This window comes from Zootermopsis nevadensis, unplaced genomic scaffold (assembly GCF_977971745.1).
Source record: "Zootermopsis nevadensis isolate Lab colony 2312 unplaced genomic scaffold, Znev_1.0 Znev_ptg000001l, whole genome shotgun sequence".
NCBI lineage: Eukaryota > Metazoa > Arthropoda > Insecta > Blattodea > Termopsidae > Zootermopsis > Zootermopsis nevadensis.
In genome coordinates this window covers 11,246,300-11,271,376 of record NW_028259133.1, presented here as the reverse complement: position 1 = coordinate 11,271,376, position 25,077 = coordinate 11,246,300, and the positions used below count along the sequence as shown (strand labels likewise).

At 37.4% G+C, this 25,077-nt stretch overlaps 1 protein-coding gene across 3 annotated transcripts in view; it reads left to right on the top strand.

Annotated features, from left to right (window-relative positions):
- LOC110829935 (glycine receptor subunit alpha-3) overlaps window positions 1-25,077 on the top strand; it is a 253,531-nt gene that overhangs the window by 212,824 nt on the left and 15,630 nt on the right. For all 3 annotated transcript variants that reach the window (XM_022064165.2, XM_087342853.1, XM_022064166.2), the window contains exon 5: window positions 22,577-22,800. In XM_022064165.2, coding sequence (XP_021919857.1) covers window positions 22,577-22,800 — 224 coding nt within the window. The remainder of the gene's footprint in view (window positions 1-22,576; window positions 22,801-25,077) is intronic.

The following is a 25,077-nucleotide window of genomic DNA, read 5'->3' as shown; positions in this document are numbered from 1 at the left end:
TACTCATTGAATTGATATATTATCATTATTATATTGTACATTTATATATTTACTTCATTGTTTGTTTGTTTTTGTATTGTTATATTTATTGTTAGTGCTTGGCTGTTATTGGCTTCTTTTGTTGCCAAGCACTCTAATAAATGAATTGAATTGAATTGAATTTGTCCCAGTGTCTATGTACCATGCTATTGAAACTGTGTTCTGTTTGCCATATTTTCATATGGTTTACAAGTTTTCCCGTCAAAATGTTAGTGCTATAATTATGCTGTAATTGAATAATGAGCATTAATTCAGTATGTGGCTAAAAACATGTTGAAGCTGGCGGAGCAGATATTTATGAGGCGTGTAATGTCCGGTCAGTTATTTTGATCGATCGTTTAAATTTGCACTTTAACAGAGGTACCATAATAAAAATAAACTACTAGAGAGTTCAATGTGGCTGTTCGCTAAATAATCAGCAATTTTATACTTGTTACCTACAAATTAACATGTCGTAACTACTCGAATTTGGCGATTAGCATTGTGGTTCATGTGTCGCTGACGAACACTCTGTAAATCGACGTTACACGCCATCTATATATTATGTAACTGTACTTCTAAGGACTGATGGTGGCCGTCATATGCGACAAGCCACAATAACAGTTCTGGGAATACTGCACGGGGAAATATAGACTGTATAACGTATGAAAGTGATTTTATTCATCGTGTGAATTATTTTGTATGAAAATTTGTTAATTCTTTATTTATCTTCTCCTGTTTTGTAAATCCATTTAATTACAGTATCCGACCGGTCTAAAGTATACGCTGTCACAGAATTTTAAATGCTGGAACATACATCCATATAGTGCTTTGTCTCCCACACTTTGTTACTTCATAAAGTCCATTCCGATCATGTAAACATGCACTAGACCTAAATAAATAGACTGTTTTCTTCGGAAATCAAGCCGACAGTTCTTATAAACATATGGTAACATAAAGATTTCCGTCTTCTGGGTTGTTGCGCTGTGTAGTCTGGTCGATGTTAACCAACGTTTCAGAGGTCATACTGCCTCCGTCATCAGGGCGATATTCATACTCACCGCTGTGAGAACCTCAAGTCTTACATATGGTAACATACCTCACAGACAAGTCATAAGTTTAAAATTAATGTTTGGGCCCAAAATAATTGGCGACCTCCTCATAGGACCTTACGACTTACCGTCTCGACCCTCAGGGCCTCGTACTTACATATTTTAACGGAAGAATTGCCTCAATACTGAAGACAACGCGAAATATTGTAAGGCTTACGCATGATAGAGCTTCTGTTCATTTTACCCGCGACGTAAACCAGAGTCTGGTCTCTTCGCTACCGAGATCGATAGATCCGATAAACGGCCAGGCTTGTGGCATCCGCGGCCTCCCTCATACCTGTCGCCTTTTGCCTCTGGAGTGATCTAAAAGTCACAGCATGCTCAAAGAGAGTCAGCACATGGCACTAACTTCGTCGTTTGATTCAAGCAGCTGCGATAAAAGTACGATATGCCTGGAATCATTAGGAGTGCCAAGAAATTTTGGCGTCACAGAGAACAGTTATGCATTCAGATTACAAAGAACATTTCCAGCAATTTTGTGAACATTTTGCAAACTTGAAGACGTTGTTATATTTAAGTACAATAAATAAATGCCCTCGTAAATTACTTACGTGTCTCTTTTGATTTCGTGATGCTTTCTGTTCACATTAACAAAGATGTTTACAGGAAGTTCTGGGTTCATATTTTTATGTGCAGCCCAACACTATACATATTAAAAATCAATTAACTAAAATTTGACACCCTCCATTAAATTTTTAACGAGCTAGATTTTAGCAGAAAATGGTTGTTAGTCTCCCACCCAAGCCCGAAGATTTCAACAACTGTTTGATTTCCTAACATGTGAAGTTACCTTTAGTAGCTTTGTTTAGTTACATTATGACGTCGTTTCAAAGACTTAGAACTGTTCCGACGGAGGGGCGTTGCGAGCAATCTGCCTTTTATAAATTCTATCTTTCGTTGAAGAATACAGTCTGGAATTATAATGCTAATATCACTAAGAATGGTTTTGTATTGTATTGAATAAAATGTGTAGGCAGAACGGATATTGTAAGTTGCATATAGCTTCCTTCAAATAAATCTCGATAACGCACCCAGGCTGTGACGGCAAAGCGTTATCCCACCGTAAAGTCCCGCATATCTGCTTCCACATTGCTTGGTCTTAATTGCCTTGAAATCCAGTTTAATATGCTCGCTGTGCGACCCATCAGCTGTAAAGTTGGCCTTTGTGGTGTTTGTGCTTTGCTGCAGTAAGGTGAAGAAGGCTCATTCAACAAACAGCGGAATTTGTTTCGCCTACGAGCGTCTGTTGCAGTTGTTTCATTTTGTTTTCCTCTGGTGTTTTAAAGCAGAACTATGACGACGAATACTTGTGGAGAATATTTAATGTGCCTCAACTCCATTTCATACGTAATTATATGTTATATCTTCGGTATTTGTCGATATCCATAATTTTCCTTCTTGTAGTTCTTCTGTTCATTTTTGTCTGTTTGCTACTTTCTTATTGCCTTCCTCCTCTTTCAGCACGTTCGCAACTACTATTGTCTTCGCCATGGCTGTCCGTCTCTCCATTTGAAAAACTCTAGAACCACTCTACAATTTTAACGAAATTTTGTGAACACATTCCAGTTTTGGTTGAAATTGGGCCAAAATAACAGACATCTTATACAGATATCTACGAATATCAGACTACACGGCGCTACAACCCCGAATACAACCATCTCTATTAAAACTGATCTTCAGGAAATATGTGTTGATGTATAATGAATTTCACTAGTTCAGGACAGATTCTAGTGGCGTACTCTTATCATCACATTACTAATCTTTCAACTTCATGAACTGCTTGAAATATGTTGACTATTTGAACATTTACAATATTCTTGAGAACGTCTTGTCTTCGTCGTTAGCATTTCCGAACCGGCGCTTCGCTGAAGTTCAAGAACTCTTATTTTAGAGGTTGAGCCACGTGCATCACTCGCGAACCGATAAACTAAGCTTATCAGTAAAGTTTTCAGTATTTGTAATTTATTTAACAGCGCTGTCAATAACTCAAGACTATATATCGTCGAATGATATGATGATTAATGAATGATAAATTGGATCAATGGTCGTGACCTGATTTAAGATACTATCTCGGCATTTATGTGAAGGAACTAGGAGAACCACGAAAATCGCCAGTAAAGACAGCCGGTTACCGGTCCAGATTTTAACTTGGTACTCCCAATTATTAATCAGGATCTATAACCAGATCATGTTTTCGATTATAAATTTACTCGGCCATGCCGAACATATCACAGGCTGACGATGAATGTGATCATAATAGTTGTCCCCATTATTAACAGTGTTTAATACAACGTTGATATATTTACATACTTGAATTATTTTCATCGTTTGAAGTAGGCATTTCATCGCTATTAGGTCTTCATATCTCGCGAATTGGAACACGATGTGTCATAAACACAGCTGCATGCAGACAATGGCTGTCATACACGGAAAAATTAATATAAAAATAAAAACACGAACAAACTCCATGCTTTAAAAAGGCTCGAATAACATTTGCGTTAATATTCACCAGACTCTCCTCTTCACGAATAATATCATGGATTAAGTTATTGGACTGTTCTAGTTGTAGGTATTAAACTGTTGCTAGTGTATTTTTGTTGGAAGTCTTTTTATCTTTAGAGTTTCAATTTATCTTGTCACATCTCCTTCGAAGTTTGGTTTTCAGGTATTCTTTCTAAAATATCCTAAATATTTATTTTGATAGTATCTGATGCTGTATTGGTATACGTTATATTCAATTCTGACATATTTATTATTTTTAGCATCCATAATTCTGTATCTTGCGACATCTCAGAGAAAACTAATCTCTCAAGTCTGCGTTCTTTTAATTGTTCTTATTAGCACGTCAGCACTCGACATTACGGTCCATAAAAAGCATTCCTTAATATGAATCACATGGAAGTTCAAGACTGAACTTCTCAAGCGTTGGAGAGATAAATTATATCACTTCCCCTCATGTGTAAGAACTTGGCCGATTAACTGAAGTGCAAATGTTGGCTGCATTCAAAGGCTTAAAGTGATCAGAAAGTTGGCGACGGCTGTCCTTAGCGCCGCGGTGCTCGGCCTTCTACATTGCGGGGGTGACGTAAGGCTAATCTTTGGAGGGGGGGGGGGATTACTAATCTGTGACACCATTCGAACCTGTCGCCTCTAGTTAGACCTGTTCCGATGCACCGAGATATCCCCCACAGAACACAAAATAGATTACACTACTGTCCTTAGAGTTGCAGATCTACTACGTCTAAACCGAAAGTAGCGTCCGAGTGAGTGGTTATCATTCCTGCGTCGTATTCGAGAGATCCCGGATTTCAATCTCGGCTCGGATGCAAATATCCTGACTGAAGCTAACTTGGTTTACCTCAGTCCCCAAGACAGATTCTGGGTTAGTACTTAGATTAGGCCACGACCACTTACTTTCATGTCCTTTTCCGAGCATCGTTAAATAACCATCCTATCATTCGAAGCTATATGGTCTGAGCTGCGGACAGCGTCGTTAATATAAACAAATTAGTAAACTGTAGCGTCTAAGGTTGGCACTTTTGATTGATATTCGGTAGAACCCGCGTTCGAATCTCGGGCAGCCATTCTGACTGAAAATGTTTGTGGTCTTATTAGTTCCATGTAAACGCTGGAATACTGCTCTAAAATAGGCCATCGAAACTCCTTCATCATTTCCAAGTCATTATTCACTATCATGCCATTTCACAACCATTGTAGTTGAAAATTGTTGTTAAATAATTCCATAACTTTTATTTGGAACCTTGTTCAATACAGGGCAAGTCCATGTTTAAAGAAATACAGTTTAAATATTTTATATTTTTTGTGTACAATGTAGTCTAATGTTTTTGGGCTATGAATAATGCGCTGGTATTGTCAATTACATTTGTGACATGTACAGTACAGTATCTGTGACATGTACAGTACAGTATCTGTGACATTTATTATCTCTGTGAACCTGTATAGTGTACTCAACCAAATATATATTCATATTCACATAGATACAATATCTTAAATCAACTATTCATTAAATGTGAATGCGTAGGGGTCAACAAATATTGGCACAGATAAGAGCTCTACTCATTTAAATATTTCTCCCCAATAGAGACCATCATATACTGTTGTCAGCAAACAACAGATTGGAAAACTGACCTGCACGGTGGGCTGAGTTACCAATATAGACAGCTCGTAACATCTTACACCTCTAAATGAAACAAAGCGACGGATCATTGACAGAGTGATGAATAAAAATAACTGGCGAATTATATTTCTCTGTAATCTCTTTCCTTCGTCGCGAAATATAGAAACATTAGTGTCGTATTAACAAAAGCAATAATACAAACGACAGTTACAAATTCACTCTGGAGATTCCGAAAAGAAAGCGTCACATCCTTGATTTATCGCTCGTTGCTGATGAGAATATATAGGTTTGTTAAACCCTGTGAATTTAACATACTTTGTTTTGCCCTTAGTAATTCCAAAATAGGAGCTCTCAAGCCTGCACAATCCCTTGTCTTTAAAGTCATCATCATCATCATCTAGCTGTCAAGGATTTTGGGCCCTGTTACCCGTTCCGGCCTCAGTCATTCAGGAATCTTTCTAAAGGGCGTCCTTTGTTTCTTTTTCCTATTGGTTTATGTTTCAAAATTTTATGTGGCAATCTGTTGTTGTCCATTCATCGTACATGTTGGATCCAGTTACTTCTGTATCTGTGGATTTTTTCCAATATTGGCTCTGTTTGTAGTTCTTTGTGGATGTAGTCATTTCTTTTATGATCTCTCCATGTGTATTTGGCTGTTTTTTCTTAAAATCTTCATCTCTGTTGCTGCAATTCTTGATTTGTCGCGTTGTTTCATTATCCAGGTTTCACATCCGTAAAGAAGTGTAGGTATGGCCAAGGTTTTATATATTTTCAATCTAGTTTGAGTTGGGGTTTTAGAGGGTTTAAAGATTTGATTTATGATGCCCATAACTTGTAAGTATTTAGATAATTTTGCTGGGAGATCTTTTTCTTTAAAGTAATGTTCTTAAATCACTTTTCTGCATCCAGTCAGTAACCTCACGCTGTGAACAGCGGTTCCATTAATCTCGCAGTTCTCACTGTAAGAAATCAGGCTGTCGTGATGAAACCTAGGTTTAAAGGCCCTTACTTTACATAACAGCATGTTCATGTAGGATTGAGCGAACTCTCAAGCTGTTCATTAACATCCTGGAATGAATGAGACCACTTAGAAGATGGCTGTCTGGTAGAAGACATCCATCTTCGGACTCACCGCCGTGAAAACCTCAAATCTTACTTAGTGAGAACATTTGAACGAAACGCACTGAGACTTACCGAATACAGGAATTTGACATTTTCTCTCACTCCAGTCAGGCAGGCAGTCTGTATTAACTCCATGAAGCATAGTCCTTGAATTCGCCAGACAGATCCAGTCCGCAAACTTACTCTACTTCTTTAAGATTCATTTTAATGTTAGGCCTCCCCTCTCCCGATCAAGACACAAAACAGGCCTTCCAAACTGTCTCCTCCTTTCGTGTTTTCATATTAAAATTTTATATGTTGTTCTATTCTCCCTCATTCGTACTATCTGTCTCGCTGCCTTTCCTTGTATGTTCACGTAATAATATTTTGTGTTCTGGAGTTCCAAGTTATTTATTTTGTCCGTCTATTACTCCCTCTTTCCTGGGTTCTAATAGACTTAACAACTTCGTTCTCAACACCCCAGTTTTTCATGAAGGTGATAGGCTTGGTTTGATACACTTCTAAAACGCTCAAAGTCTTGTGTTCTTTAATGTTTACTTTTTAGATAGAAGATATAAGTTTAATCTGATCTTACTAGTAGGCCAATATGCAAAAACGGGGCACGTTAAAGTGCAAATACTATTGAAAATCTTTTAACCCAGGAAGATCACAGCTTAAACGTGTACGTCATAAACAGCCACTTGATTAAATTAAGAATTCTTGAAAGACGCATAACAAACCTTTTCTTGTCGTCTGCTGAGTTATTTTATCCTAAGAGGCAAGAAGAAACGTTCCAGTCCTAAAATGTTCCGGGTTGAATAAACAGTCATATTAATTTGTGTAAATATTCATCTTACATACGTATAATGGTCTCTGGTTGAGACTTCGTAATGGCAATGCTATCTTCCAGTAATGTGTACAGCCACTTAGACAATGTTGCTCCCTCTGAGTTTATTTACCATTCGATTGACTGCCTCCGTGTTCATTCAAGAGCAACGACTGCTACACGTTTTGCATTGGACTGATGCTAACAGGATACTTTCTTTTTTAATTTGCAAGGATCTTTGACAGAGACTGTGTACATTACCCGTTTGAAACCGGAACTCGACTTAACAGTGGTAAAATATTCAGTTCTTGTTTCCGGGAAAGAAAACTTATACAAATACTTATAAATTATTTTAATGTCTTACTGTATCTTAAAATTTCTGATCTGTGATAGTCTTCAAACCTGCTCAGTTCTTCTTCAAATCCTACATTCACTGGCATTACTTAGTTTTTATAAAAAGTGTTAATCAAAATCGAAAGTAAATTGTAATGAAGTAAACTAAAACAGGCCCTGTATGAATTTTAATTTTAGTTATAAGGTTTTCATCCCAATGCGTAACGGATAACAACGTGTCTTGTATGTAAAATTAAAATTGTGTGTCTGTATGTGTACTGGCTTGCATCAAAATTGGCATGCTTATTCTTTCAGACAAAGGAGAGATTTCAGAAAGGTCGGAACTCAGAAAATCTATCCTGTATTCGAGTCCTGGTGAAGAGAATTTATGTAGATCGGAAATTAAACACAGCAGACCACAACATACCGGGTCTTCAATTTATGCGGTAACTGCCATACTTGCATTGCGTGCTCGGCCGGTACACTGTTGACGTCGGCAGACTGGTGCGTGTTCTTCCCGTGAGTCACCGGAGAATCAGTTTCATTGCGTCTCTCGTCGCGGATTGACGTTGATAATATGGTGTATAGTATTAAGCAATGTGTGTTCTTAGTCGAAACATATGCCAAATATTCATCCTACGGAAGATGCCGCCGTAAATATCGCAGACATTTTCCTTGTGAAAGTGTTCCTAGCAGGCCCATGATAGAGAGCTTAGTAAAAAAATGTAGTATGGGATCAGTTTTGGATAAAAAGAAGAACAGGAAACGACAATTCATTTCGGCAATATCCCAAGAAGAGCTTCGTCGAGTATTTAGAAACATTTTAACGAGATGTGAAGCTTGCCTGCAAGCACAAGGAAGTCACTTTGAACATCTTTTGTGATTTAAGGTAAGAACAATTAATGTAATAACATGTATTAGTGACGAGAAATATTCGTAGTTCGCTGTTACTAGCGGCACTGAAACTGATTCGCCTGTGACTCACGGGAAGAACAAGCTATCTCTCTCCCACACCAACAGTGCACCCGGCCGAGCACGCAATGCAAGCATGGCCGTTACCGCATAAATTGAAGACCCGGTATTACAAAATACAAATATGATAGCATTTTAATGACCTTTTGACAGTATGTTGCAATGAGCGTTATGAAATTCAACTAATAATTGCCTCTTAGGGCCGAAACATATAGTGCAAAGCGACTATAGTTTGAAAAAAGAAGGTTGTGTTGACGGTATTATCTAAATGTAGGTTCATATGTTGTTTTAAAGCAGTATTCTGCCAACCAATGATCCTCAACACATTGGTGTGTCATTAATTTTTATAATAAATTGTGTATTTGCACGTTATAGTTGAAAAAAGCAATACCTTATCATTCGTAATTTTAATTCGCATTAAGTGTATATACATACACGCGCGTGCACGCACACACAGATTCATCATCTGTAGTTTTATTCAACAAGTGTTATGTTTTATTTTCATATCCCTGCGCTCTTATAGGGCAAGTTACAGTTTTATGGCCATGTAGAGTTTCGCACCAATTTTTCATCAAGCGAAATTTTGTGGTATGCTGTCACGTGTCTTGGATACATTAGCGGTATATTGCGGGTGAGAAAATTTTCCGTAATAACGTTTTAAAGAATCGTTGGTTTCGTTCTTTCGGTCTTAATATAGTGGTACAGGTTAAATCAAACCTGGTAGAGGTTTCAACTTTGCTTTCCAGAAGGGGAGCAGTCCCAGAGTAAGAAAGCCGATCAACAGAGGATAAGAAAGTGATATAGATGGACCGAAATTATGGTTTCAGCGTGAAAGTGGTGGGGATATGTCGTAAATTGATCGTCGGTTTTCTAGGTAACACCAAGACAGCCCTAATTTGTCTCGATAAAATATTCCAGCATTGAACTATTGGCAAAAGTCCAAAGAAATCCATCGAAATAACAAAATGTTGAGGAAATAAATGTGTCTTAATATATCAAACTTGATTTTACTGGCATATGAAAGAATTTATAAAAATGAAGATGGATGTCTTCTGGGTTATAACCCTGGAAAACGTCTGCCAGACTACATGACGCCACACCCAGAAAACATCCAACTTTGTAATCAGTGCCGTAGAATCTTCAAATCCTGGTAAGTTATAAAAATGTTATCCCGAATCCTTAGTCATGTCCTGAAATTTTCTGCTGCATTTCGAAAATAATATGTTTTATAATAAAATCGAGTGCTAGATTTTGTGCTTCGCTTTACGTCTAACTCCTTGGAGACATCTCCGCACTAAGTAGTAGAATTATATGTCAAATTAAACGGTAAGATGATCCTGTAAAGATTTATAATAATGCTTGATTCATTATACGAACACTATTTAGACATTTTCCATTGTCTGGGGTATATATTATGTACACGACGTTTAGGGAATTTGCTGTCATATTGACACTATTATTGTATTATTATTTGCAACGGTGGGGATCGAGAAAAAGGCCTTTCGAATGCTAGGCTAGTATGCTAACCACTAGATCACCAAGGTGGCCAGGAACTGAAAGAGTCGGTATTCACCAGAACAACAGAAAAGTCAATCAGTCAACCAAGCACAGACGTAAATTTTGTATGTCTCACTTAACTACAGTACAGAAAAATTGGTTGTGTAACACAAGGAAATTTACAAACACAACAATTTCTGGGCCGCCCCGGTGGTATAATACTTAGCATACTGTTCTATAATTTGAAAGGTCTCGGGTTCAGTCTGGAATGTTAACAAAAGTAACGCAGAAGAAAGCGTCAGTTTAATGACAAGTGGAGTATGGTTAAGTATTGTGCTTTGTCAGGCAAAGAATTGTTTTTAATGCTTTGAAATTTCGTGAGTTCTTTATTAGCGTGTTCACAAGAGCATGCCACTGTGAATTCAGTTTATGTCTTAGTGCCATATTTCTTTAAACACGCCTTAATATTATCCTTCCATTTACAACTTATCTCCCAAGAGGTTTATTCCGTTTAGTTTCTCCGACTCAAATTTTATTTAATTTTTTATATCACTTGATTTTTCGTGCTACATATTCTGCCCAGCTCATTTTTCCTCAGCTGTTTACCATATTTGATGAAAGTACAAATTGTGAAACTACTTTTTCTGTAATTTACTGTATTCTTCTATTGGTATATCCCTTATAAACAGTACTTTTCTTGTATCGTACATTTCTCATTATCACAATTTTAATTTTATTCGTATCTTATCCGTTTTATTACAGCGTAATTGTTTTGTTTTTTGGCTATCATGGTTTAATCTGTGTGGTTCATTTCGATTCAGAACTAGCCCTTGAAACACTCATTTTAATAAAATATTTCTATAATTTGTAGCATCACAGGGTTATGCCTGTACAGTACAGAACACAGCATAAAATTACAGCGTCTTTGAATAACCTGAATGTCTTGTAACGATTAGTGCTATGTCGATCTACACATGCTTTCCTCGGTAGTTGCACGTGAATTTCACAATATTGCCTAACATACTACGTCCAACCCAATTCAAAATCTGCTGGTTATATCATTTGAAGTCTCAGTATCAACTGATAAGGTTATCAGCATTAAATTGGGAGTTGTAAGGTAATAGCTCTTACGTCACACTCTACAGATAATTTTATTTTATTTTATTAATAAAATAAGGATATATTTCGTTCTGTCACAAGATAAAGACACTCATCTTCCTTTGGGATATGCTAAAAACTTTATTCCATCTCTTTGAATAGTCTCGTAAGCTCGGTGTTTGAAAAGACCGAATTGATTGGTAACAAATTGTACCTTCAGAAAGCAACATGGCTAAATTGGTAATCGGTAAGGAACAGACTGAACGGCGTGAAATCGACATTCCGATCACTAGTCTCCATCTCTCTCAACACAAAGATTCGGCTGATTGATTAATGGGACGCCTCACTCTTGCTGATGAAGCAAGAATTTCTCTCGAATCTCACATACAGTTCCTGAAGGATAAGAAACGCCTCTATCCATCTACAAACCCAGATCATAACTAATATTCGTCACCGCAGGATTTGAAAAATTAAATTTAAAAATATTATAATGTCTTGATTTAATGCACCTACAAAATTCAACGTTTTTGTTACGTTCCCATTTATCAAAGGACTGAAAATATAAAAAACTCTAAAATGTGTTTACCGACAATTTTAAATACTACTGTGCCCACACAAATTATGATTCAAGTCTGGACTTAGGTGCTTAAAAATGTTTACAATATGTTATTCACCTATTTCGGAATAGGATATATGTTCCAAAATCATTGTGGTACTGAGTGAGATTTCAGGTTTGCACTGCGGCGTTTATAAAAATGACTGTCTTCAGGAAAAATGCGATGATCGTCTTGATGATGGAGGTAGCAAGCACCTCGGAAATGTTGCAAGCTTTTTCTGCACTACACGACACAACGACACAAGGGACAGCCAGCTTCTCTGCATTATTGTTTGCATGCCGTAAATATATAATTTACTGGAACAATTGAAGGAGCTGCATTAACGGATCACCGTTCATACTCTGCATGATTTTATTTTTAATACAGTATTAAATATTGTTACACAGGATTATTAGATCTGAGAGAAGGAAAATTACGTAATTAGGGGTTTCATAATTTGCACCCTCATAAAATATTAATTAGGATCATCAAATATCTGTTGGCTGAACATACAATTTAATGAATCTTTACGCAGAATTTAATACTACTAATAATGCAAGTTTTTGTAACTAATATGACAATTAGGGACACATCCAAAATTACAACATTGTCCTGATATAAAATATTAGGACGATTTTAAAGTAATTTCAGTAAGAGACTTTACAATTTGGAAGGCCGTTTTTTATATAAAATATAAATAAAATATGTATATTACCTGAGTTCTTTATCTGCAAAACACTTTACAGAAGTAAGTTGTGTCACGGGTAACCTCAGAATATCGACTAAACACACCTGATACGTATTTTGGAGGTTGCAGTTTAGAATCAGCCCCATGTACCGGCTTTTCAGACTGAATTTCATTATGACTATTCCGCGAATTTTCTCAGTCCATCCAGAAAACCTTGTAAATATTTTGAATATATTCTGAGGCATACAAAATACTTTTCAGAACACCTAAATTGTGAAGACAGACAATTATAGTTTCTCAAAATGTACTGAAGATTTCCAGTTCACAATCATAACTTGGACTAGAAAGATTAACTATCTGAAATACATTAATGTTTTTATGCCACATCACGGATAATGACGCCAGTAGGTCAAAAACCAAGGGAATAAAAGCACAACAATGTTATCAAATACAACGATGATGTCTAAGGAAAATGTTTAAACTGTGACCCAAGATCATTCTTGCAAAAAAATTGTCCCAAGGTCATATTAACTATGCGATAAGAGACACGACAGACAGAGACCGATATGGACGGGCCCATAAGGTGCTCGCTTACTCTGAAGCGTAGAGAACACCTAAAAAGTTTCGGATCATGTGCCAGAAATGTTACTCATTCCTATAGTAGCCATTTTCATAGTGATAGCTATTAACGTATGTGAACTGTAGGCTCTAAGTTAACCTTGGTGTGTCACCAAAATCCAGCTTCCATCAGGCCTTTTGATTAACTATAATGAGATTGTAGGTATCAGCTCTGTAGGTAATATTCAGGCACAGTCACGTGACGGAGACACCGCGTAGGGAGTGAAACTGATTACACAGCGAGCCTACGTGAGTATCGAAAAAGGTGAGTGCAAACTCTGCAAGCAAAGTAGGCCCTCGTATGACTACATCAGTGTGGCTTCCTGTGGCACGGTTTATGAACGTTTCGGGAATATATCAATTTATGTTTTCACGGTTTTTGCCTTTTCTTATAGGTTGTAGGTAGAATGAATACCGTAAACAAACACTTTTTTCGTAAATATGTATGAAAGTGTATTTTTCAAGGTCACTCATTGCATCTCTCGTTCTAATGAGATCAATCATCATCTTGACGTGATTAACATCTCTTAGTCTGTCATCAAACGAAACAATACTGAAAGCCGACAGAGATATTTAAATCATGTTAAAACTTAGAAATTTACACTATAAATTCATTAACATTGATGAAGCTGAAGGCCCTACATAGTTTAGACGGTGTGAGATGTAACAGTGATGAGCATCGAGATTATGACTGCACGGGATGTATTCAGAAGTTAATTATGAAGGTGGTTTGTCTGTGCAAATAAAGATAATCTTTTATCACAGAACAAAATAATTTCCAAAGATGTAGGAACCAACATACCGAGGATTAATGACGCGGGATATAATTTGTTGGCTGTGTTCCATTATCTTAATCACCTCGCTGTCCGCTTTTAGCCATAGGCTTACTGTATCATGAAATGTCGCAAATCAAACATGTATCTCTTCCGTTCAATTACTCTTAATTCCCATGAGACAAATGTATGGCAATCAGGGAAATACTGTAAAAGATAAATTCAATTATAATATTGAAGATTGATTATACCTCAATATGACTGCTGGTATTACTTCGATATTTAAGAAATAATTATTTATATACTTTTATGACTACATATTGCCCTTGGAAATATTTTATTCCTTCATATCCGTCATTAAAGAACCAAAGAAATCCGAACAATGCATTAAAGTTTAATTTCCTTCAGTCTATTATAAGCGCTTCATTTCCCTTGCTGATACCAAGCGTATCATTTTCCTGTAAACTGTCCTGTCAGTTAACAAATTATTACAAAGACAGTATAGAGTATTTAATTATTTAGGCTTCCAAATATTATGCAATAATAAAACAGAATATATAATAAAATATAGACGTTTAACTCCAAGCGTGACGCATTTTAAAACAAATTTAAAATACGTCAGTTCTTAGAAACACAAACCTTGTCAAAATAAAATTTAAAAATTCAAAAATTCAATTCTTCTTTTAAAGAAAACGGCACACTTCCATTACAAAGATCAATTGATTAATGCTTCTAGGTAAATAATAGCTGTTCACTCTAAGAATAATACGGAATCCATAAATATTCTAAGGGAAAATTGTGGAGTTGTTGAAAGACGGAGGGTGTTTTTTGCATATTTTTATGTTGCTAGTATCTGCCTTTTTGAAGCTTGAGAATTGTAGAGTTTTTGAAAGACGGAGGGTTCTTTTTTACTTATTTTTATGTTGCTAGTATCTGCCATTTTGAAGAATAGGGTTAATACGGGTAATATTTGAAAACTTAGTTCGTACCTCAACCAAATTGGAACACGCCTTCATTAGAAAATCACTTGGTTGCGCTGTTTAGGGATATAATAGATCTTTATTCTAAGATAAATACAAAACCCACAAATACTAAGCATGTATGGTACAGAGTTATTGAATTTTAAAGCAGACGATGCTTATCACTTAGCTTTAAAATCTCAAAAACGGGCACTCCGAAGGACATACGGATGAAAGTAAAATAGGTGAAGTTTTTGCTGGTTTGTGTGGATGTAATATAACTTATGAGTGGTGAAAGATAAAGATAAGAAGATAACGCATGTTTGGGAATTATGTTTATGGCATGACGTTTCAGACAAACAACGAAACGAACACAGAAACATAAAAGTTTTTGCTGTGATGGAAAAGATGTACGATATAAGACAACTGGACTGAACACATTCGAAGAAGAGAAGCAATGTGTCTGGACCTTAAAAGCGTTTTAAAGTACAGACTAAATGGGATGAAGGATGTAACTAGACCTCAGAAGTTGTTATAAAAGGTGATGGAAATGCAGCAAGTGGAGAGATATAATACGTGGTGCTGAAGAAGAACTTTTAAGAGAGATTTCAGGTTGTCCCTGCCGACGTTTCAGAGGTGCTAAGCCAATGGTCGGTAACCTCCTGCCAGACAACACGGCGCAACAACGCAAGAGACAGCCGTATTCAACTTTTAAAATGTATGCATTTTTTAGACATTTTATGACACTTATACCATAAAGATGGAGGCAGTATGTTTTTTCTGAAACATTGGTAATCAGCAAGATGACTAAATGTTGTTACAAACCGAAAGGTCACAATCTGAAGTGAACAAGTTTCACACTTTCAAGCCAATGAGATTCGACCAATGTGCATTATTAATTTAATATTTTATTGTATGTGTTGAAGTAGGAAACAAAAGATAGTCGGAAAGATTGTTGAAGTAATTACGCATAAGCAACAAAATGAACATCAAAACATGTTAGGTATGTACTTGCAAAGACACGTGGGAAATGTGTGTTCTACAAGTGATAGTATAATTTCCTTTGTTGTTTAATCTGGATTAGACGTTTTATTTCGACAGGCTTCCTACCTTTGTGAGAATTACTGTAAACACCACAAACTTCCCTTGTAACCGAAATAGCGCCCAGAGATGGTGGTCTGTGGCTGTCTATTCGTAAGATCTCACTCAGGGCTGATAACTGTTTCTAACCGATAGAGTCCTTCTTCCGCGAGATTGGATGCATTCGGATGTAGCCGACATTCTACTGCAGCCTTTCTCTAAAAACTAACAAAAAAATCCCTGATGTCTCTTTTTCACTTCCAAGACCTTTTTGGTTTCACCAACATTTTTTGTTTCGTCTTTCCCCTACTCGCATCTAACCTAGTAAAATATAAATCTCACGAGGTTTAATTGAAACACAGCTATTTACTCTTAAGAGTGTGTAATAGGTAGCTGAAAACTTACCTTTGAATTACAATAAATACGAAGTTGAACTTTATGCTGTGTAAAACCGACGTGTCAATTTCATACATGCGTTTTTATAGATAAAAAATCATATTTGTTTTTTGCTTTCGCAGAGGTTCATTATTGACGCCAATCTTGCTTTCGGGTTCTAACACGTAGAAGTTGGCTTGCTGCCGTCGTTTCGAAGCACCGTACTCTCTCTATCATCAGGGGTGAAGTCCTCTGAAACGTCGACAGTATGCCGACTTCTGCACAATGCCAACACACAAAATAGGATTAATATCAATAATTGAAATTATTGTAACCGTTAAGTAAATAAATGTAATAATGAAATTGGGGAGGCCAAGGCCCACCCCGAGCTATAGCACCGGGGAAGAAGAAGAAGAATAAGAAGAAGAAGAATGGCAATGAAAGCAATAAATGGAATGTCGTAAGCCAATTGGGTTAAATTAGCGTGTGGTTTTAATCTACACCCTCATCTAATAAGGAAATTGGTTTGCTTCTTTTACCTTTATAGGGTAGACTTTTGGATAGGGTTTTATCATTACTCTTGTGAATGTATTTACCCTCTATTGGTAGTAGTGTATGATGCACTGTAAATATACGAGGCGCGTCCACAAAGTAAGTTTCCCACTCGTCCCACAGCTAGCAAACCTTATATTGCGCGAAGCGACTGTGCGTACGTGATAGAGCAATGACGTAGCATGGCGCATGCACTAACGGTACTTCCTGCGTTCTCATAGTAGCATCGTTGCAGCTGTTGAAGATGGAGGTTCTTATTCCAGCTCCCGCCGACTGTGAAGTGCGGTCAGTGATAAAGTTTTTGAATGCACAGAGCATAGCGCCGATCGAAATTCATCGTCAGCTGTGCCGGGTCTATGGGCCTAACGTCATGAGCAAGCAGATGGTGCGTCGCTGGTGCAGACAATTTTCAGCGACGGGCCATTCAGAACAAGCGGCGCGGGATGCTTAGTGCCGGTATTGTCTTCCTGCACGATAACGCTAGGCCGCACACGGCTCGACGGACAGCAAGTCTCCTGCAGGAGTTCAGCTGGGAGGTGTTTAATCATTGACCCTACAGCCCGGACCTCGCTCCCAGTGATTTCCATCTTTTCCTACACCTCAAGAAATTCCTGTCCGGTCAGCGTCAGCGTTTTGAGAATGACAGAGAGGCGGAGATGGTTGTCACACAGTGGTTCCAATCCCAGGCGGCAGACTTCTACGACGCAGGTATTCAAAAGTTGGTCCCACGGTATGACAAATGTCTCAATTCCGGTGGCGAATATGTTGAAAAATAGCTGGACAGTTGCTGTATCTGTTGCAATAAATATTTCCATGAAATTGTGTTTTGTTTCTGTAAACGGCCCCAGGGAAACTTACTTTGTGGACGAGCTTCGTATTTAATTATGTTTCTCATGTAAATGATGCTTGTCCGTTCTGTTAAGTCGCTGTCTGTCACAAATGGTTTGCTCAGTCAGCAATGTTGTTGTAGAACTTAGGCTACTAATTATAGTATTATTAACTTACCAGTGTGAAGTTAGTCTTATTTTCAGGAAGGAAATAGTTTATATATAGAAATCTGTTTCACTTATGTTGAAGTGTAATGTAAGCTCAAAGTTTGCTTGCACATGAGGAAAGTCATTAAAATTTCAACAAGTACATTTTAGTACAGTTTCGTAGCTGTCGTCAGCGATTGGATTTTATATACCATTAGGTCTATATACCTTAAACACTGAAAAGAGTATTTTAAGCAAGACTTGATGCTCATATAGCAACTAAAATTTATAACATCTCGGGTGATAAACCGAATCAGTTTGGAAGAAATGCAGTGGGTCCATTTTCTAAGTAGCAGACTACATTTGTCAGCTATGCTTCTTCAGAACTAGAAATATCTTTCTTAAATAATACAATTGTCTTTTCAGTATTTTCCTTCGTTTGTTTGACAGTAGTTTGTTTTTTCCTCCATTTGGGTCGCACAATATAATCTGATAGCGAAGTAAATGAAAAATCTGTCATTCTCTTATGGGTTGAAACTCAAGAAAATGAAATGCACTGTACACGCACTACTTAGCACGAGTTATTTTATGAGGTATAAAATTCAATTATTCATGAATATTTTTTTATCATTGTAAGAAAATCTCCAATTCTATTCCTATATGCGAGATGTTCATATAAATTGAAAGGGCGGGTCACTGTGTGACCAACGAAAATCAATCTTTTAATTTGCGGTCTTTTATTAAGTGAAAGTATTACGAATTGCAATTCAAAGTGTAAATGTTTAATCAAAGGCTGAAAGAACTATATCATAAGTATCACGTGTGATCGAAACACACTGCACACTCTCTCTGGCATCTAACCCAGGACATTACGTTTAATAGATAATTTTCTATAGTCCACTTTCAAATAAATCGGTGTTAAATTAGATAAATTTTTTCGTGACACTTCACGTTCTATTAAAGCATATGGAGTAGAAGAAGAACTAATTACTTAGACAGTAAGATGAGGTTTTAATTCGCATTTGATTTATAAGTAGTTCACAAGCAAGAAAGAAGAAAGGATTTCTTGGTCCTTCGGATGAACGTACAAACTATTCTATGCCCAAGGAAAGAAAAAGTTGGACAACCCTGGCTTAAGCTGTTATCCATCGGTTTTTAACCTTGGGTTCCGGTATTCGACTCCAAAACAGTTCTTGTAAAATTTAGAGGCGACGTGAAAGTACACTTTCTCTGCATATAATCGTCATACTTTTACATCTGTCGTTGATATTGTGTTGTGTTAATGGACTACGATATTATCTGTTCTGATATTCTTGGGTCTCACCGCTGAACCAATTCTTGAGTGCATGTAGAATATGAATGTTTGAAAGATTTTTGAAATTAAAAGAACTGATCTTATCCCTTTCATTTATTGTATTTCCTATGTCAGTTTTACAGTTTAACCAGTAATATCACATTTAATTGTAATAGATGACGTTTGTATACAGTTTAGGCCTGTTGGAATCTTAATTAGTATTCTCATATTAACATCTGAATAATAATTAATGCTGGTATTAAAAAATTATGCAGATGGATGATCTCTCAACGTCCGGAACATATAATCAGACAAGCTGTGCTATACTGCAGCTTCACGAGTAACTATCTCATTTTAAAGTATCAAACTTGACCGTACTGTATGTCAGATTGCATTTAGTTGCCTCGATGAATACAATGTGGGTGGAGAACAGAGGTGGGGTTCGGGGAATGGAGGAAGCAGAGGAAAACAGGCTGTTGAAACTCTGCATTAATTATAAAAGTCAGATAAGTTAGACACTGGCTTGTAAATGAGAGGATTTTGAACGACACGTCGCTTCGTACTTGGAACAAAAGATAACCATTCATTTCATAGAATGTGACGTGTTAGGTAACGTGTTAAAACAGTGAGAATACTAGTATAAGCATAATATTTTCATTATTTCTTTAATTCGCTGGTCTCCTATTTATGTTATGGGTAAGAGGCCCAAATTAATTTAGAAACACAACATCAAAACTGATTATCTTATTGTCTTTCAAAGCACGTAAACAAACTTCACGAATTACTAACACATATCGAATTTAGTGTTTCTTACAGGTACAAAAAAATGCATTTCCAATTTTTATTTATTTATTTGTGAAGATTCTTTATAGTGAAAGCATTTTTTTTCTGAACTCCAAATATAATACAAAACAAGAGTTTCAGGAATAATTTACATCTGCTTTTCTTGTAAAAACATTTCCATTAGAGACTACTACAAATTATGAATCAATGGTTATACAACTTAGAGGTGAATTTATGTTATTCTTTCCCTTAGCACATTTTCACACCATCTAAAAGTTATCGAACTTAAATGCAGTCTTCACGGATTAGACTATTTATCCTGTTTTGATTACTAATATATCTATTAAGTTTAATGTGACTACACTGCGTTCGCTGACAAAGTTAAACGCAACTGTCATTTCCCGGCTCCCTGCTGCAACTGCATGACTCGCCGCCAGGCGCTACAAGCTTCTCCCGATACAAAAACAATAATATGAACTTGCCGTATTTATAGAAGTTCCTGCCGGGATCCGGGACGTGACAGTTGCGTTCAAATTTATCAGCGTATGAATTCTTTAGAAGTGGCCTGTCTTTGCCGTCCATCTTTTCTAAATGTCTTGGCCATCTTGCTGAAACTTTTGTAATTGTATCGACAGATTTGTTTCTAGGCCTTTCCTTGTACCTGCACTGCAAGTATTAGGAGCGCAAGCAATGTCGTAAGAACACTCAAATCTTCTTTTTCTACTCTAAATTTATGTAGTTATTCTGAGTTTTACAATTATGGTTTACATAGCAGTGTTGTCATTAAGATAACTTCACAAAATTTAGACATTTTTCTTAAATTATTTTGCAAGGATCGTTTTCAGGTAGCTAGACAATTGTACATGTTGGTACTGATAATACTGCCAGAAGGTACGTCGTTTATTTAACAAGATTTATGAGTACTCCAAAGAAAATGAAGGTACACGATTTCTCTAATTTGAAGATGTCTGTTGTCTGGGTTGTAGCGCCGTGTAGCCTGGTAGAAGTTTACGAGCGCTGCATAACAGAAGACAATGATGTACCTACGCACAGCTGTAACTAACTGAAATCCTACTTCTCTAGTTTGTATAAAGGGTTATAAAATGTCAATTTTATATTGACTTGTTTAAAGTAAAGTGTGTTGTCTTCTAGTCTTTGTAGACATTTAATTCAAATGCAACTGTAGCCTTTTCATTAGTATTATTCTGAACTACATCTCTACTTGTATTTAAGTATTCTGAAGCTGCACTTCTACATTAAAACGAAATATGAGACATTACCATTACGTATACACCATCAGTTTCACATTGATTTAGACGAGGTTATGCTGAACTACATCGTTGTTTTGTTTTCTGCTGTTTGGTCGAATATGGCATAGTATTAGAATGTATGATAGATAATACGTACTGTAGTAATGTTTTAACTATATTATGTTTCATTGTTCCGAGGCATATTGTTCTATCTCCGAAGTAGTTTGGCTAATGGACATGAAGTGTAACGTCATTACGTATCTCGTTAATTAAGCCTAACAGTGTTGCAAACATTCTACTTTTCAGGTCTTAGATGATTTATATGCAAGACACGTTAGATCGAATGTAGCTAAAACTGAAAGACCTGGGCTAACCCACAACATTTTAAATTATGGAATAATGAAAAATAATTTTACTATCGCTCACTACTTTATATGGATGCGTGATAAATCACATGTCTTTTTTTGAATTAGATCAAACTTGGCTAACTTTATATCCATTTTTAAAGTCAAATTGGATGTGGATTAGTCGCTGTTGCCATGAGGTTTTCAGTTGACATAGGCTGACGTTTCAGGTGTCCATTTTAATGAAGTCAGGTTCCATTTAACATGGCGCAAAGATATTGTCGTGCACTCTATATTATCTCTTTCCGGAAACTTTAAACTGGAAACAAAGTACTCTCTGAGGAATATGTATTGGAACTAAGGACCTTCAGGATCAATGTAATATGTACTATGTAACGGCAGTCGTAACGAGTAATTTCAAGATTGCTCCGGGGATAATTGCATTTTGCAGTTCATGTTCACAGACAGGTGCGCATACAATAGATCCATGTGATCTAACTACAACTGGAAATATCACATACAAATGTGATTATTCACATTATCGCATATAGGTTCCACACAGACTGAGTTTGAAGTATGGAGCCTCTATCGGAAAACTTCCATTTCAATTTTTCGGATCGATTAGCATCTCCGATACTACTACTCGCGTATCTGAAAATGCTCTTTCACTAATTAATTGATACACTGAATATACGATGATTGAAATATACGTTTATGGGTTTAGGGGTGAGAAAATATTTTAGAATATCTTTTTCCAGACAAATATTCTGAAATAGGAATAGATGCGAGAATGTTCATCAGTTGCACAGGGGACATAATTTGATTATTCTTTTGTTCTGTGTAGTACTTCAGGGATTTATGAGAGTGATCATGAGAGGAACGGGTCAATCATATATTTTGATATTGAAGTACAGCATCAGATTATCTATTCAGCATTGAATTCGTTGCTTACAAATTTTGATATCAAGATGGCTTTTTTCTGGGTTGTTGCGCCGTGTAGCCTGGTAGTGCGATCTCTCTGACGGTGGAGGCAGAAAGCACTTGTGAAACGTCGGTAAACTACTGCCAGACTGCACGATTCAACAATCCAGAAGACAACCATCTTCGTATTCGCCGCCATGAGAACCAAAACTCTCTCTCCCACAGACGCGAACTATCGAGTGTGGTCTTATAGGCTTAATGTATTGTGTTTTAGGACTACGAGGTCGACCTATACCTGAGGCAGAAATGGCAGGATGAGAGACTCAAGCACTCGGAAATTACGGAAGCTTTGGATCTCAACGACCCGAATCTGGTGAAAGCTATATGGAAACCGGAAGTGTACTTCCCTAACGCAAAACACGCCGAATTCCAGTACGTCACAGTACCGAACGTTCTAGTGCGCATCAACCCAGATGGCGAGATATTGTACATGCTCAGGTAAGTCTCGAATCCAGAGTACGCACAGCTTCATGTGACATTACGGAATAAAATAATCATGTAATTCCGCTTGAGTTCAAGGAAATGTTCTGGAGGTAAATATAGATGAAAACTAATAGCATATACTACTGTAAAATGTGTGATATTAAATAATATTTATGTATGAAACAGGATCCTACGGTTTAAACACTGAGGGACATGAATGGCTTCATTTAATGCTTGGCCTGACCGTCATGTTAAAATACTCTCGATTGTCAGCACCTAAGAGTGACAAGTCTAGCCCTAAGTATGTGGCATGTAGCAAAGAGTATATGTTAAACGTGTAAACACGAAAGAAAAGCGCACCAAACTAAGAGTCAGATCTTTAAAAACACCCGCCAGGACAAAAATCTTTTCCAATGAATGTATGATTTGAGGTTTTCACAGCGGTGAGTATGAAGATTTCTGTCTTCTGGATTGTTGCGCTGTGTAGTCTGGTAGATGTCCACCAACGTTTCAGAGGTCATACTGCCTCCGTCATCAGAGTATGAAGATTTCTGTCTTCTGGGTTGTTACGCTCTCTAGTCTGGTCGATGTTTACCAACGTTTCAGAGGTCATACTGCCTCCGTCATCAGAGTATGAAGATTTCTGTCTTCTGGGTTGTTGCGCTCTGTAGTCTGGTCGATGTTAACCAACGTTTCAGAGGTCATACTGCCTCCATCATCAGGGCGATGAGTATGAAGATTTCTGTCTTCTGGGTTGTTGCGCTGTGTAGTCTGGTAGATGTCCACCAACGTTTCAGAGGTCATACTGCCTCCGTCATCAGAGTATGAAGATTTCTGTCTTCTGGGTTGTTACGCTCTGTAGTCTGGTCGATGTTTACCAACGTTTCAGAGGTCATACTGCCTCCGTCATCAGAGTATGAAGATTTCTGTCTTCTGGGTTGTTACGCTCTGTAGTCTGGTCGATGTTTACCAACGTTTCAGAGGTCATACTGCCTCCGTCATCAGAGTATGAAGATTTCTGTCTTCTGGGTTGTTACGCTCTGTAGTCTGGTCGATGTTTACCAACGTTTCAGAGGTCATACTGCCTCCGTCATCAGAGTATGAAGATTTCTGTCTTCTGGGTTGTTACACTCTGTAGTCTGGTCGATGTTTGCCAACGTTTCAGAGGCCATACTGCCTCCGTCATCAGGACGGTGAGTATGAAGATTTCTGTCTTCTGGGTTGTTGCGCTGTGTAGTCTGGTCGATGTTTACCAACGTTTCAGAGGTCATACTGCCTCCGTCATCAGAGTATGAAGATTTCTGTCTTCTGGGTTGTTACACTCTGTAGTCTGGTCGATGTTTGCCAACGTTTCAGAGGCCATACTGCCTCCGTCATCAGGACGGTGAGTATGAAGATTTCTGTCTTCTGGGTTGTTGCGCTGTGTAGTCTGGTCGATGTTTACCAACGTTTCAGAGGTCATACTGCCTCCGTCATCAGAGTATGAAGATTTCTGTCTTCTCGGTTGTTACGCTCTGTAGTCTGGTCGATGTTTACCAACGTTTCAGAGGTCATACTGCCTCCGTCATCAGGGCGATCTACCAAAGAAGAGATTTTAGCCAGAAACAATTTCATGGAGGTAATGTAGGCTACGAATTTCAGAACATAAACACCAGTACTTGAATATCTTTCGATAATATCAAGCGTAATGATGTGTGCGTAAATCCGTTTCACAGCACAAGTTCGAGATAAATTGACAGTGCAAAGGTACATTTTACTTTAAAACTGATGTTGGAAATACGGAAGAATATGGTGAATACAAATAGTATTCACAAGAACTCGCCATTGGACCCTATCTGAGCCAGTTCAGTCCAGTAATCACTCTCACACTATACTTATTCTTATGTTTCGTAGTGGCCCTCGACAAAGAAAAGAAGCCAATGCGGCCTGCAGTAATGAAAAGGTTTCCGATCCCTGTAATAACCTCATACTTCCTCTCAGGCGTATAGTTTCCCCTCAGTGGTTAATTGTAACATTAATTAAGTTTAAAGTCTGGCTAACAATACAGTGACATATTACGAGGGAAATACTACAGAGACAGCCTTCGGACATACTCCTTTTTCAATAAAAGTGACGGCCTCTGTGGTTTTCTTGCGGTTGATAACGCAGCTTCCTTTCTGTTTCAAGTAATTTCCTTGTTAGAGCGTCAGTGTTCCATATTTAAGTGGGTCCCTTGTCACTGCGGCATGGCGCATATCATGTTACGAGAAGAAAGATGGCGTCCAGTTATGGAGGGTGGCAGCGAATGTGTTG